General features: G+C 64.1%; 1 protein-coding gene across 1 annotated transcript in view; it reads left to right on the top strand.

Annotated features, from left to right (window-relative positions):
• The window catches only part of LOC134154449 (complement C4-B-like), a gene marked incomplete at its 3' end in the record, with an annotated part of 32,658 nt that overhangs the window by 2,640 nt on the left and 17,926 nt on the right, over positions 1-12,092 (top strand). Inside the window, exons 5-12 of the mRNA XM_062601152.1 lie at positions 146-363; positions 1,345-1,427; positions 2,265-2,361; positions 3,655-3,763; positions 5,169-5,292; positions 6,387-6,502; positions 7,038-7,229; positions 11,001-11,183. Of these exons, the coding sequence (XP_062457136.1) occupies positions 146-363; positions 1,345-1,427; positions 2,265-2,361; positions 3,655-3,763; positions 5,169-5,292; positions 6,387-6,502; positions 7,038-7,229; positions 11,001-11,183 (1,122 nt within the window). The remainder of the gene's footprint in view (positions 1-145; positions 364-1,344; positions 1,428-2,264; positions 2,362-3,654; positions 3,764-5,168; positions 5,293-6,386; positions 6,503-7,037; positions 7,230-11,000; positions 11,184-12,092) is intronic.

The following is a 12,092-nucleotide window of genomic DNA, read 5'->3' as shown; positions in this document are numbered from 1 at the left end:
GGGGCTGTGGGCAGTGCCATACATCAGGCCATGGGTGGCAGCAGGACGGGTGGGGGCTGAGGGCTAGGCTGGAGGTTCTGACCACGGGTCAATCCATGGGTCTAGCTATGGGTCTGGCTGTTAGTCTGGCTGTGGGTCACAGCAGGATGGGCAAGGGGTCAGGGTCCAGGCCATGGGTCTGGCCATGGGTCAACCACGGGTCGCAGCAGGCTGGGCGGGGGGAGCCATGGGTCAGCCATTGGTCTGGCTGTGGGTCAGCCATGGGTCGTGGCAGGATGGGCAGGGGGTGCCGGTGCGGCAGACCCAGCGCGTGCCGGTGAACGCGGTGCTCAGCGACCACCTCACCCTGCCTGACGTCGCCCGGTGAGCCCCATGGCAGGCAGCTACTGGGGGGCTACGGGGAGCAGGCGGCTGTGGGGGCTGTAGGGGGTACTGGGCCTATGGGGGTATGTGGGGTATGGGGGATATGGGGTTATGAGGGTAGGGGGAGTATGGGGGCTATAGGGGGCTTCAGGGGTAGGTGACTATGGGGGTATGAGGGCTATGGCGGTATGAGGGCTGGGGGAGTATGGGGGCTATAGGGTAGGTGGCTATGGAGGTATGGAGATTATAGGGGGTATGGGGTCTATGGGAGTATGGGGGCTATAGGGGGTATGAGTGGTACAGGGGTATGGAGGCTGGAAGAGTATGTGGGTGATAGGGGGCTACAAGGGTGGGTGACTGTGGGGGTATAGAGACTATAGGGGGTATAAGGCCTATGGGGATGTCAGGGCTATATACAGGAGCTATGGGGGTCGCGTCTATGGGGAGTATGGGGGGCTATAGAGGTACTGAGGTTCAGTGGTATGGGTTATATGGGGGCTATGAGGGTAGGAGGTTATGGGGGGTGCATGGGGAGCGTGTGGTCTATAGGAGGCCACACAGGGCCAGAGGCTCCAGGGAGCTATGGTGACTATGGACACTCTGGGGTTATAGGGGGAGTATGGGGGTATGAGAGTATAGGGAGCTACGGGAGCTGGGGGATGGGGGGAGGCATAGGGGGCCTGAGCTGGGGCTATGGGGGCTAATGGGGGCCATGAGGGGCTGGGGGGCAGCCATGGGGCAGCCAGAGCTAGGCAGTGTTACAGGGGGGCGGGCTATAGGTGCTATAGGTGTTGAAGGGGTTGTAGGGTGCTGTGAAGGGCTATAGGGGGTTGTAAGGGGCTTTGGGGGTTATAAGGGGCTACAGGAGGCTATAGGGGGTTGTAGGGGGCTTTGGGGGTTATAAGGGGCTATAGGAGGTTGTAGGGGGCTATAGGGTCTAAAGGGCTGTACTCCGCTTCCCCCCCCCCACGCTGCCCCTAGACCAGGCACATGGCAGGTCCAGGCCCAGCTCGTGGATTCCCCCGACACCCAGGGGGGCACCTCCTTCACCGTGCGCAAGTATGGTGAGCCTGGACACCTGGGCCCCCAAGGCAGGGGCGGACGCTTCAGTCATGGGTGCTGGGAGGTCTGGATCCTGGGGGGGGTGGGGGGCTGGACACCGGGGTCCTGGTAGGGCTGGACATCTCGGTCCCAGTGGGGCTGGTCATCCGGGTCCTGATGGGATCAGACACCGGGGTCCTGATGGTACTGGACATCTTGGTCCTGGTGGGGGCTGGATACCTGGGTCCCAGTGGGGTTGGACGTCTGGGTTCTGGTGGGACTGTCACCTGGGTCCTGGTGGGGCCAGATATCTGTGTCCCTGTGGGCCGGACACCTGGGTCTTCATGGAGCTGGACATGTGGGTCCTGGTGAGGCTGGGCACCTGGGTCCTGGTGGTGCTGAACATGTTGGTCTTGGTGGGGTCAGCCACCTGGGTCCTGGTGGGGTCGGACACCTGGGTCCTGGTGGGGCTGGATGTCTGGGTCCTGGTGGGGTCAGACACCTGGGTCCTGGTGGGGCTGGACGTCTGGGTCCTGGTGGGGCCGGACTCCTGGCTCTTGGTGGGGCCGGACATCTGAGTCCTGGTGGGGTTGGACACCTGGGTCCTGGTGGGGCTGGACATGTTGGTCCTGGTGGGGTCAGACACCTGGGTCCTGGTGGGGCTGGACATGGTCCTGGGAGGGATTGGGGAACCCGGACTCCTGGGCCCCGAGGAGGGATGCCTTAGGGGAGGCAGCCCACCTGCCTGGGTCCCCTGGGTGGGTTGGTGGCGAGGAGGAGGCACCCAGACGCCTGGGTCCCTCACACACCCTCGCCCGGACACCTGGGTCCTTCCCCCTCCTCACCCCCCCCCCCACCAGTGCTGCCCACTTTTGACGTGAAGATCGTCCCCGACCGAAGCTTCATCCTGGTGACGGACCCTGACCCCCCTGACCTCCGCGTTGAGCTTCATGTCGAGTATGGCCCCCACCCCCACCCCAGGGCCCCCACAAAATCCACCAGGGACCCCCCCAAAAAAAAAACACAGAAACCCCCAAGTTGCCCAGATCCTCCCCAAATCCACCAGGGATGGCTGTGACCACCCCCCCCCCAAAAAAAACAAGAACCCTCAACCCTCCTGGGACCCCCCAAAATCTGACAGGACCCCAAAAAATCTCTGAGATCCCCTAAAAATCCACAGAACCCCCAAACATGCCCAGACTCCCCCCAGAGAAACAGCGGGGACCCCAAAACTTGCTGGGACCCCAAAAGACCCTAGAACCCTCAACCCTCCTGAGCCCCCCCAAAATTTGACAAGACCCCCCAAAACCTCTAGGACCTCCTAAAAATCCCCAGAACCTCCCGAATTGCCCATACCCCCCCAAAAATCCACTGGGAGTCCCCAAGAACCCAGAAGCCCCCAAAATCTGCCAGGACCCCCCCCCAAAACTACACCACCAACCCTGAGACCGCTGAGACCCCCCCAAAAAAAATTCTTGATTTGCCCCTTTGGGAGGACCCCCGTGATCCCCACCTGTCCCAGACCCCCCAGCTCGTTTTGGGGAAGCCCCCAGCCCATTTTGGGGGATCCCATCCATTTTGGGGGACCCCTCCCAACACCCAATTTTGGAGAAATCCAGTTGGTTTTGGGTCTTTGTCCTCCTTGGGGGGGGGACCTTGGTCGATTTGGGGGACCCCCTTCTGCTACTGGGGACCCTCACTCTGCTTTGGGGGACCCCAGTGGATTTTGGGGCAGCCCTGCTATCATTGGGGACCCCCTGGCTGTTTCGGGGGGGTCTCATTCATTTTGGGGATCCCTACTATATTTTGGGGTCTCTCAGCTGATTTGGGGGTCCCCTCCATTTGGGGGCTCCCTCACCTCATTTAGGGGGTCCTGGCAGTTTTGGGGGGCGCTGGTAGTTTGGGGGGGCCCTGCAGCTCCTGGGGACGCCCCGTCCCATATTGGGGTCCCCCAACTGATTTGGGGACATGTGGAAATAGGGGGGCTCCCCCTCCTCATTCTGGGGTCCCCATACCACTTTATGGGGACTCCAGCAGATTTGGGGGACCCCCCCGGCCAGATTGGGGACCCCCACCCCATATGGGAGGCCCCCCAGCTGATTTGGGGTGTCCCCCATTTTGGGGGTCCCCCACCCTATTCAGGGGGTCCCTGGCTGCTTTAGGAGACCCTGATGGATTCGGGGGACCCCCGCTGGGATTGGAGTCCCCCGGATGATTTTGGGGTGTCCCCTTCCCCCCTCGCCATGGCAGGTACATGCACGGGGCACCAGTGGGGGCCGGGGTGGCCCGGCTGCGCGTGGGGCTGGGGGCCGCTGGCACCCCGGGGCGCTTCCTGCCGGACCTGGAGCAGCAGGGTCAGGTGAGCACCCCAAAAACGGGACACCCCTAAAAACCTCCAGGGCACCCCCGAACGCCAGGGTACCTCCAAAACCCCCGAGATCACCCTCAAAATCCCAGGGCACCCCAAAAACTCAGGAGGATCTCCATAACCCCGAGGGCACCCCAAAACCTAGGAGGACCTCAAAACCTCAGGAGCACCCCAAAATATCGGGAGCACCCCAAAACACCGAGGAAATGCCCCAGATGCAAGAGCACCTCAAAATCCCAGGTCACCCCCAAAAATCCCAGGTCACTCCAGCTTCATAACCCCGAGGACACCCCAAAACCTAAGAGGATCCACAAGACCCCAGGAGCACCCCAAAACTCTCGGGAGCACCCCAGAACCCCGAGGGCATGCCCAAAACCCTGGGAGCACCCCAAAAACCCAGAGCACTCCAAAATCCTCAGGAGCACCCCAAAAGCCTGAGAGTTTCCCCAAAACCTCAAGGGCACCCCCAAAACCCTGGGAGCACCCCAAAATTTATGAGGACGACCCCAAAATCCGTGAGGGCACCCCAACACCCAGGAGCACCCCAAAGCAACAAGAGCACCTCAAAACTCTGGGAGCCCCCCCAAAACTCCCCAGGAGTACCCCAAAACCCCTGGAAGCAATCCCAAAACCTCAGGGACACCCCAAAACCCAGGAGCATGCCAACACCGGAGCACCCCCAAAACCCAGGAGCACTCCAAAACCTCGATGGCACCCCGAAATCCCCAGGGGCACCCCAAAACCCCGGGGGCACCCCACAACTCAGGAGCACCATAAAGCCCCCGAGATCACCCTAAAACCCAAGGGCACCCCAAAACCCCCGAGAGCACCCTAAAATTCAGGAGCACACCAGAATTCCCAGGGGCACCCCAAGATCCCTGGGAGCACCAGAAATACCCTGGGAGCACCCCAAAACCCCCGAGGTCATCCTCAAGAGCCCCCCAAAACCCTGCGGGCACCCCAAAAATCCCTGGGGCACCCCAAAACCCACAAAACCTAGGGGAGGTCCCCAAAACCTTGTGTTTCCCCCTAAAAGCTGGGGGAACCCTAAAAAAATGTGGGGACCCCAAAATCTAGGAGGGGGACCCCAAAACTTGGGGTTTTCCCTAAAATATGAGGGAACCCCCAAAAATTGAGGGGAACACCAAAACCTGTGGGAGGCCAAAAAAATCCAGCGGGGACCCCAAAGCCTTCCGAATTTCTCCCAAAACGCTGGAGAAACACCCTCCCCCCCATATTTGGGAGAGACCCTCCCCCCAAAACCCCCTGGAATCCCCCCCCAAAACCCCGGGACCCCCCGGGGGGATCCCCCCCCCCCCGCCCCGCCCGCGCCGAGCGCTGGCAGTGCCCGGGCGCCCCGGCCCCGCCCCCTCGGGCCGCGGCCCCGCCCCCGCAGGTGACGTCAGGACGCGCGGTGCTGACGGTGGCGCCGCGGGCGGTGGCGCGCGCGCTGGGCCGGCCGCTGTCGGAGCTGGACGGGACGCGCCTGCGCCTGGCGGCCGCCGTGCTGGAAGCGCGCGGTAGGGGCGGGGCCGAGGCTCCGGGAGGAGGGGGGGGCGGGGCTAAGCCGTGCCGCGAGGCGGGGCAGCGGCGGGCGCCCAGGGGGCGGGGCCGAGGCGCGGGGTGGGCGGGGCCGAGGGGTGCTGGGGGCGGGGCCGAGGGGCGACGGGCGCCCAGGGGAGCGCGGCAGGGGCGGGGCATGGGCCCAGGGGGCGGGGCCGGGCCGGGGTGTGGAGCACGGGGCTGTGGGGGTCTGCGTGGGTGGTGGGTCCTCATGGGTGGGTGCCCCACATAAGGGGGTCCCCATGGTAAAGGGTGCCCAGGGCTGTGGGTGTCTCAGGGTTGGGGGTCCTCATGGGTGGGGATCCCCATGGGTGGTGGTCCTCATGGGTGGGTGCCCCATGGAAGGGGGTCCCCATAGGCAATGGGTTGTCCCCAGGGGTGTGGGTGGCCCATGTAAGGGGGTCCTCATGGGTGGGTGCCCCACGTAAGGGGGTTCCCACTGGTAATGGGTGCCCAGGGCTGTGGGTGTCTCAGGGTTGGGGGTCCTCATGGGTGGGAGCCCCTCTGGGTGGGGGTCCCCATGGGTGGGGGTCCTCATGGGAAAGGGCCCCATGGAAGAGGGTCCCCATAGGTAATGGGTGCCCAGGGCTGTGGGTGCCCTGGGGTTGGCAGTCCTCATGCGTGGGGGTCCCCATGGGTGATGGTCCTCAGAGGTGAGTGGGTGAGTGCCCTGTGTAAGAGGGTCCCCATGGGTCTTCAGTGGTATGGGTGCCCCATGGGTGGGAGTCCTCATGGGTGGGTGCCCCATGTAAGGGGAGTCCCCATAGGCAGTGGGTGCCCAGGGCTGTGGGTGCCCTGTGGGTGGGAGTCCCCACGGGTAGGCGCCCTGCTGGTGGGTCCCACCTCTGGGTGCCCCATGGGTGCCCTGAGGACACAGGGTGGTGGGGAGGGGGGGTCACTATGAGTGGGCTCCCATGGGCTGGTGCCCCATGGGTGGCCGGTGGCAATGGGTGAAGGGAGGAGGGTCCCCATGGATGGGTGGGTGGATGGGTCACCCTCCCCCCCAGGGGTGGGTGCTGGTGGCGGGTGCCTGAGGGCGATGCCGGCGCAGGGGGGGAGCTGGCGCAGCAGGAGTCGGTGGCCGTGAAGCTCGTAGCGTCGCCGTGGAGCCTGGACCTGACCGAGACCCCCCGCGTCTTCGTGCCGGGCTCCCCCTTCCTGCTGCTGGTGAGCGCCCGGCCCTCGTGTGAGGCCCCCGTGCAAGGCCGTGCATGCACACGTGTGCCCGTGCAAGGCCATGTGCACCCATGGGTGAGGCCGTGCGTGCACCCACATGCCCATGCAAGGCCCTTTTCAGCCCCACGCAAGGCCATGCATGCACCCACGTGCCCGTGCAATGCAGTGTGCATCCCTGTGCAAGGCCATGCATACACCCACATGCCCATGCAAGGCCATGTGCACCCATGTGCAAAGCTGTGCATGTACCCACATGCCCGTGCAAGGCAGTGTGCATCCCTGTGCAAGGCCATGCATGCACCCACATGCCTGTGCAAGGCCATGTGCTCCCCCATGCAAGGCCGTGCATGCACCCACATGCCCATGCAAGGCCGTGTGCACCCATGTGCAAGGCCATGCATGCACCCACATGCCCGTGCGAGGCTGTGTGCACCCCCATGCAAGGCCGTGCATGCAGCTATGTGCCAGAGCGAGGCCATGTGCACCCCCGTGCACGAGGCTGGTGCAAGGCACATGCCGTCCGCAGGTGCAGGTGAAGCGGGTGGATGGCACCCCAGCCCCTGGCGTGCCTGTGCGGGTGCAGGTGCGGGTGCACGGGGTTGAGGAGCTCCCCGAGCCGTCCCCGGGCGACGGGGCAGGGGCTCCTCTCACCGACGCCACCGGCACCTTCGTCTTCCCCGTGAACGTCCCCATCGGTGCCACCACCCTCAACATCACGGTGAGCTATGGGGTGCTATGGGGGAAGGGCTATGGGGTGTCCTGGGGGTGTCATGGAGGGTTAGGGGGTGCTATAGGGTAGTTACAGGGTACTATGGGGTGTCACAGGCTGGCTGTGGGGTGCTATGGGGTGGTTATAGGGTGCTATGGGGATGTAACAGGGGTTGTGGGGTGCTATGGGGTGGTTATGGGGTGCTATGGGGAAGTTATGGGGGACTATGGAGTGTCATTAAGGGGTTATGGGGTGCTATAGGGTAGTTACAGGGTGCTATGGGACATCATGGGCTGGCTGTGGGGTGCCATGGGGTGGTTACAGGGTGCTATGGGGCATCACAGGCTGCCTGTTGGGTGGTTATGGGGTGCTGTGGGGGAGTTATGGGGTACTATGGGAATGTAAAGGGGGGTTGGGAGGTGCCATGGGGTGGTTATGAGGTGCTATGGGGTGTCACTGTGGGGTTATGGGGTGCTATAGGGGAGTTATGGGTTGCTATGGGGCATCATAGGCTGGTTGTGGGGCGCTATGGGGAGTTATGGGGTGCCATGGGCGGATTATTGAGTGTCATGGGGTGGTTATGGGGTCTATGGGGTGTCACTGGGAGGTTGTGGGGTGCTATGTGAGGTTATGGGGTGCCATAGGGTGGTTATGAGGTGCAATCAGGATGTCATGGGAGGTTATGGGGTGCTATGTGGGGCTGTGGGGTGGCATGGGGGGTTATGGGGCAGCTATGTGGGGTCACTGAGGGATTAGGGGGCTGCAGGGCACTATGGGGTCATGGGGGTGACTATAGGGTCTCTGGGGTGCTGGGGGGCGCTGGAGGCACCTACAGGTGGGGGGGCAGCTCTGGGAGGGTCCCAGTGAGGGGATTCCCAGGGGTCAGGGCTAGAGGTGCTATAGGTGCTATAGGCTCTATAGGTTCTCTAGGCGCTATAGGGCGCCCATGGGCAGTGTGCAGGTGGGGGCGGGTGCCCGGCGGAGGATCCTGGTGCGAGGGTTCCCAGGGGTCAGGGCTATAGAGTCTCTAGGCGCTATAGGTGCTATATGCGCTATAGGGTGCCTGCAGGAGGTGCGCAGGTGGCGGCGGGCAGCGCAGGGGAGGGTGCCACTGGGGGGAGGTTTCCAGGGGTCAGGGCTATAGGCGCTACAGGCGCTATAGGGTGCATGTGGGCAGTGTGCAGGTGGAGGTGGCGCGGGGGAGGATGCTGGTGGAGGGGTTCCCGGGGGTCAGGGCTATAGGGTCTCTAGGCGCTATAGGGTGCCCGCGTGTGCAGGTGGAGGCAGGTGGCGCGGGGGAGGGTGCCGGTGGGGGGGTTCCCGGGGGTCCGGGCTATAGGCACTACAGGCACTATAGGGTGCATGTGTGCAGTGCGCAGGTGGAGGCGGCGCAGGGGAGGGTGCCGGTGGGGGAGTTCCCGGGGGTCAGGGCTATAGGCGCTATAGGGTCTCTAGGCGCTATAGGGTGCCCACGTGCACAGGTGGAGGCGGGCGGCGCGGGGGAGGGTGCCGGTGGGGGGGTTCCCAGGGGTCAGGGCTATAGGGTCTCTAGGCGCTATAAGGTCTCTAGGCGCTATAGGGTCTGTAGGCGCTATAGGGTGCCCACACGCGCAGGTGGAGGCGGGCGGCGCGGGGGAGGGTGCCGGTGGGGGGGTTCCCAGGAGGTTAGGGCTATAGGGTCTGTAGGCGCTATAGGGTGCCCGCGGGCGCAGGTGGAAGCGAGTGGCGCACGGGAGGATCCCGGTGGGGGGGTTCCCAGGGGTCAGGGCTATAGGGTCTGTAGGCGCTATAGGGTCTGTAGGCGCTATATGGTGCCCGCGCGCGCAGGTGGAGGCGGGCGGCGCGGGGGAGGGTGCAGGTGGGGGGGTTCCCAGGGGTCAGGGCTATAGGGTCTGTAGGCGCTATAGGGTGCCCGCGGGCGCAGGTGGAGGCGAGCGGCGCACGGGAGGATCCCGGTGGGGGGGTTCCCAGGAGGTCAGGGCTATAGGGTCTGTAGGCGCTATAGGGTGCCCGCGCGCGCAGGTGGAGGCGGGCGGCGCGGGCGCCCCCCCCGCGCGGGCCGCCCTGGCCGCGGGCGCCGCCGCGGGGCCGCGGGCGCTGGCGCTGGAGGCGCCGCCGGGGCCGAGGCCGCCCGGGCTCCCGCTGCGGCTCCAGCTGCGCCGCGTCGGGGAGGAACCGCAGGGCGCCGCCGGCCACGAGAGCGCCACGCACCTGCTGGTGAGCGGCTTCCCTCCCCCCCCCCCCCAACATGCACACCCCACCCGTGGGACCTTCCCTCCCCATGTGGGACCCCCATAGGACCCCCCCTCCATAGGACCTCCAGGAACACCCCCCCTCCCCGTGGGACCCCCATGGAACCCCCCCCCACCCGTGACCCCTCCCCATGGGATCCCCTCCATGGGATCTCCAGGACTCCCCCCTCCCCGTGGGACCCCCATGGAACCCACCCACCCGTGACCCCTCCCCGTGGGATCCCCTCCATGGGATCTCCAGGACCCCCCCCTTCCCGTGGGACCCCCATGGACCCACCCACCCGTGACCCCTCCCCGTGGGATCCCCTCCATGGGCTCTCCAGGGACCCGCTCCCCGTGGGACCCCAATGGGATTCCCCCCACCCGTGACACCTCCCTTGGAACCCCCTCCTTGGGATCTCCAGGGACCCCCCCCCCCCCCCGTAGAATCACCTCGTGGGACCTCCAAGGGACCCCCCCCATAGGACCCTCCCCCACTGGACCTCCAGGAACACCCCCCCCCCATGGGACCCATATGGGACCTCCCCCACCTGTGACCCTCCCCCGTGGGACCCTTCCCCGTTGGACCCTCAAGGGACCCCACCATAGGACTCCTCCTGCACAACCTCCCCATAGGACCTCCAGGAACCCCCCCGGTGGGACCCTGATGGGACCCCCCCCGAGTGACACCCCCCTCGTGGGACCCCCCCCCGCGGAATCCCCATGGGACTCCCCCAAGTGACCCCCCCAGTGGGACTCTCCCAAGGGACCCTCAATGACCCCCCCGCCATGGGACACCAAAGGGATCCTCACGTGGGACCTGCCATGGGACCCCCCAGGGACCCCCTGCCATGGGACCCCCCACATTGGACTCTCCCCTTGGGACCTGCTTGGGACCCCCCCCAATGGAACCCCCCCATGGGATCCCCCCATGTAACCCCCCCGGGGACATGTTGCATGTTGCATTGCGTGTTGCGTGTCGTGTTGTGTTTTGCAGTGTGGGCTGTGTTACATGTTGCATGTTGTGTTGCATGTTGTGTGTTGCATTGCATGTTGCATGCCGTGTTGTTTGCTGTGTTGCGTGTTGCATGTTGCATTGCGTGTTCTGTTGCATGTTGCATGTTGCATTGCGTGTTCTTGCATTCTCTGCTACATTATGCCTTGTCTTGTGTGTTGCATTGTGTGTTGTGTGCTGTGTTGTATTGCGTGCTGCGTGTCGCATTGCGTGTCACGTTGCGTGCTGCATTGCATGATGCATTGCATTGCGTGTTGCATTGCGTGCGGTGTCACTTTGTGTGTTGCAGTGTGCTGCGTTGCATGATGCATTGCATGGTGCGTGTTGCATTGCGTGCTGCATTGCATGTTGCAATGCATGTTGCGTGTTGTGATGCGTGTTGCGATGCGTGTTACATGTTGCATTGCATGTTGCGTGTCGCAATACGTGTTGCGTGCCGCCTCGCGTGCGGTGTCGTGGGGCGGGACAGAGGGGGCTCCGCAGGCCCCACCGCGGCCCCCGCTGCCCCGCCCCGGGCCGGTCCTGTCGCCGCAGGTGGTGTCGCGCGGGCGCCTGCTGCAGGTGCAGCGGGTACCGCCGGGCGCCGTGGCCGAGGTGCTGCTGCCCGTGACGCCGGCGCTGGCTCCCGCCTTCCGCGTCGTCGCCTTCTACCGCGCCGGCGGGAGCCTCGTGGCCGCGGGGCTGCGGGTCCGCGTGGCCCAGCCCTGCCGTGCCCAGGTCGGGGCCTGGCGCCTATGGGGCCTGGGAGGAGCGGGGGGGGCATGTGGGGCTGACAGCTATACCGTGCTGGGGGTGCTATGGGGGGGCTAATATGGGAGTGGGCTGTATGGGGCTATATGGGACTGCGGGCAATATAGGGGCTATGTGGGGCTGGGGGCTATGTGGGGCAATGTAGGGGCTGGGGACAATATGGGGCTGGGGGCAATATGGGGCTGGAGGCAATATGAGGGCAATGTGGGGCTGGAGGCTATGTGGGGCTGGAGGCTATATGGGGCTGAGGATTATATGGGGCTGAGGGTTATATCGGGAGGGGTCTATAGAGGTTGGCCATATGGGGCAATATGGGGCTGGGGGCAATGTAGGCACTATATGAGGCTGGGGGTTATATGGGGCTGGGGGTTGTATGGGGGCTAATCTGGAGGTAAGCCGTATGGGGCAATATGGGACCAGGGGCCCTATAAGGTCTATGTGGGGCTGGGGGCTATATGAGGCTCAGGGCAATGTGGGTCTGGGGGTTATATGGGGGCTAATATGGGACTGGGCTATATGAGGCAATATAGGACTATGGGCTATATGGGGCTTGGGCTATATGGGGGTGGGCTGTGTGGGGCAATATGGGGCTGTGGACAATATAGAGGCTATATGGGGCTGTGGGCTATATGGGGCTGGAGGTTATATGGGGAGGGCCTATATGGGGGGGTCTATACTGGTGTATACTGGTCTATACTGGTACATACCAGTCTTTAGTGATGCATAGTGGCCCATAGTGGCCTATACTGGTGCATACTGGTCTATACTGGTAAATACCAGTCTACAGTGGTGCATCATGGCCCATACTGGTCTATACTGGTGCATACTGGTCTATACTGGTGCGTACCAGTCTACAGCAGTGCATAGTGGCCCATA

This window comes from Rhea pennata, unplaced genomic scaffold, assembly GCF_028389875.1.
Source record: "Rhea pennata isolate bPtePen1 unplaced genomic scaffold, bPtePen1.pri scaffold_31, whole genome shotgun sequence".
Taxonomy (NCBI): Eukaryota; Metazoa; Chordata; class Aves; order Rheiformes; family Rheidae; genus Rhea; species Rhea pennata.
This window is presented reverse-complemented; position numbering and strand designations above follow the sequence as displayed.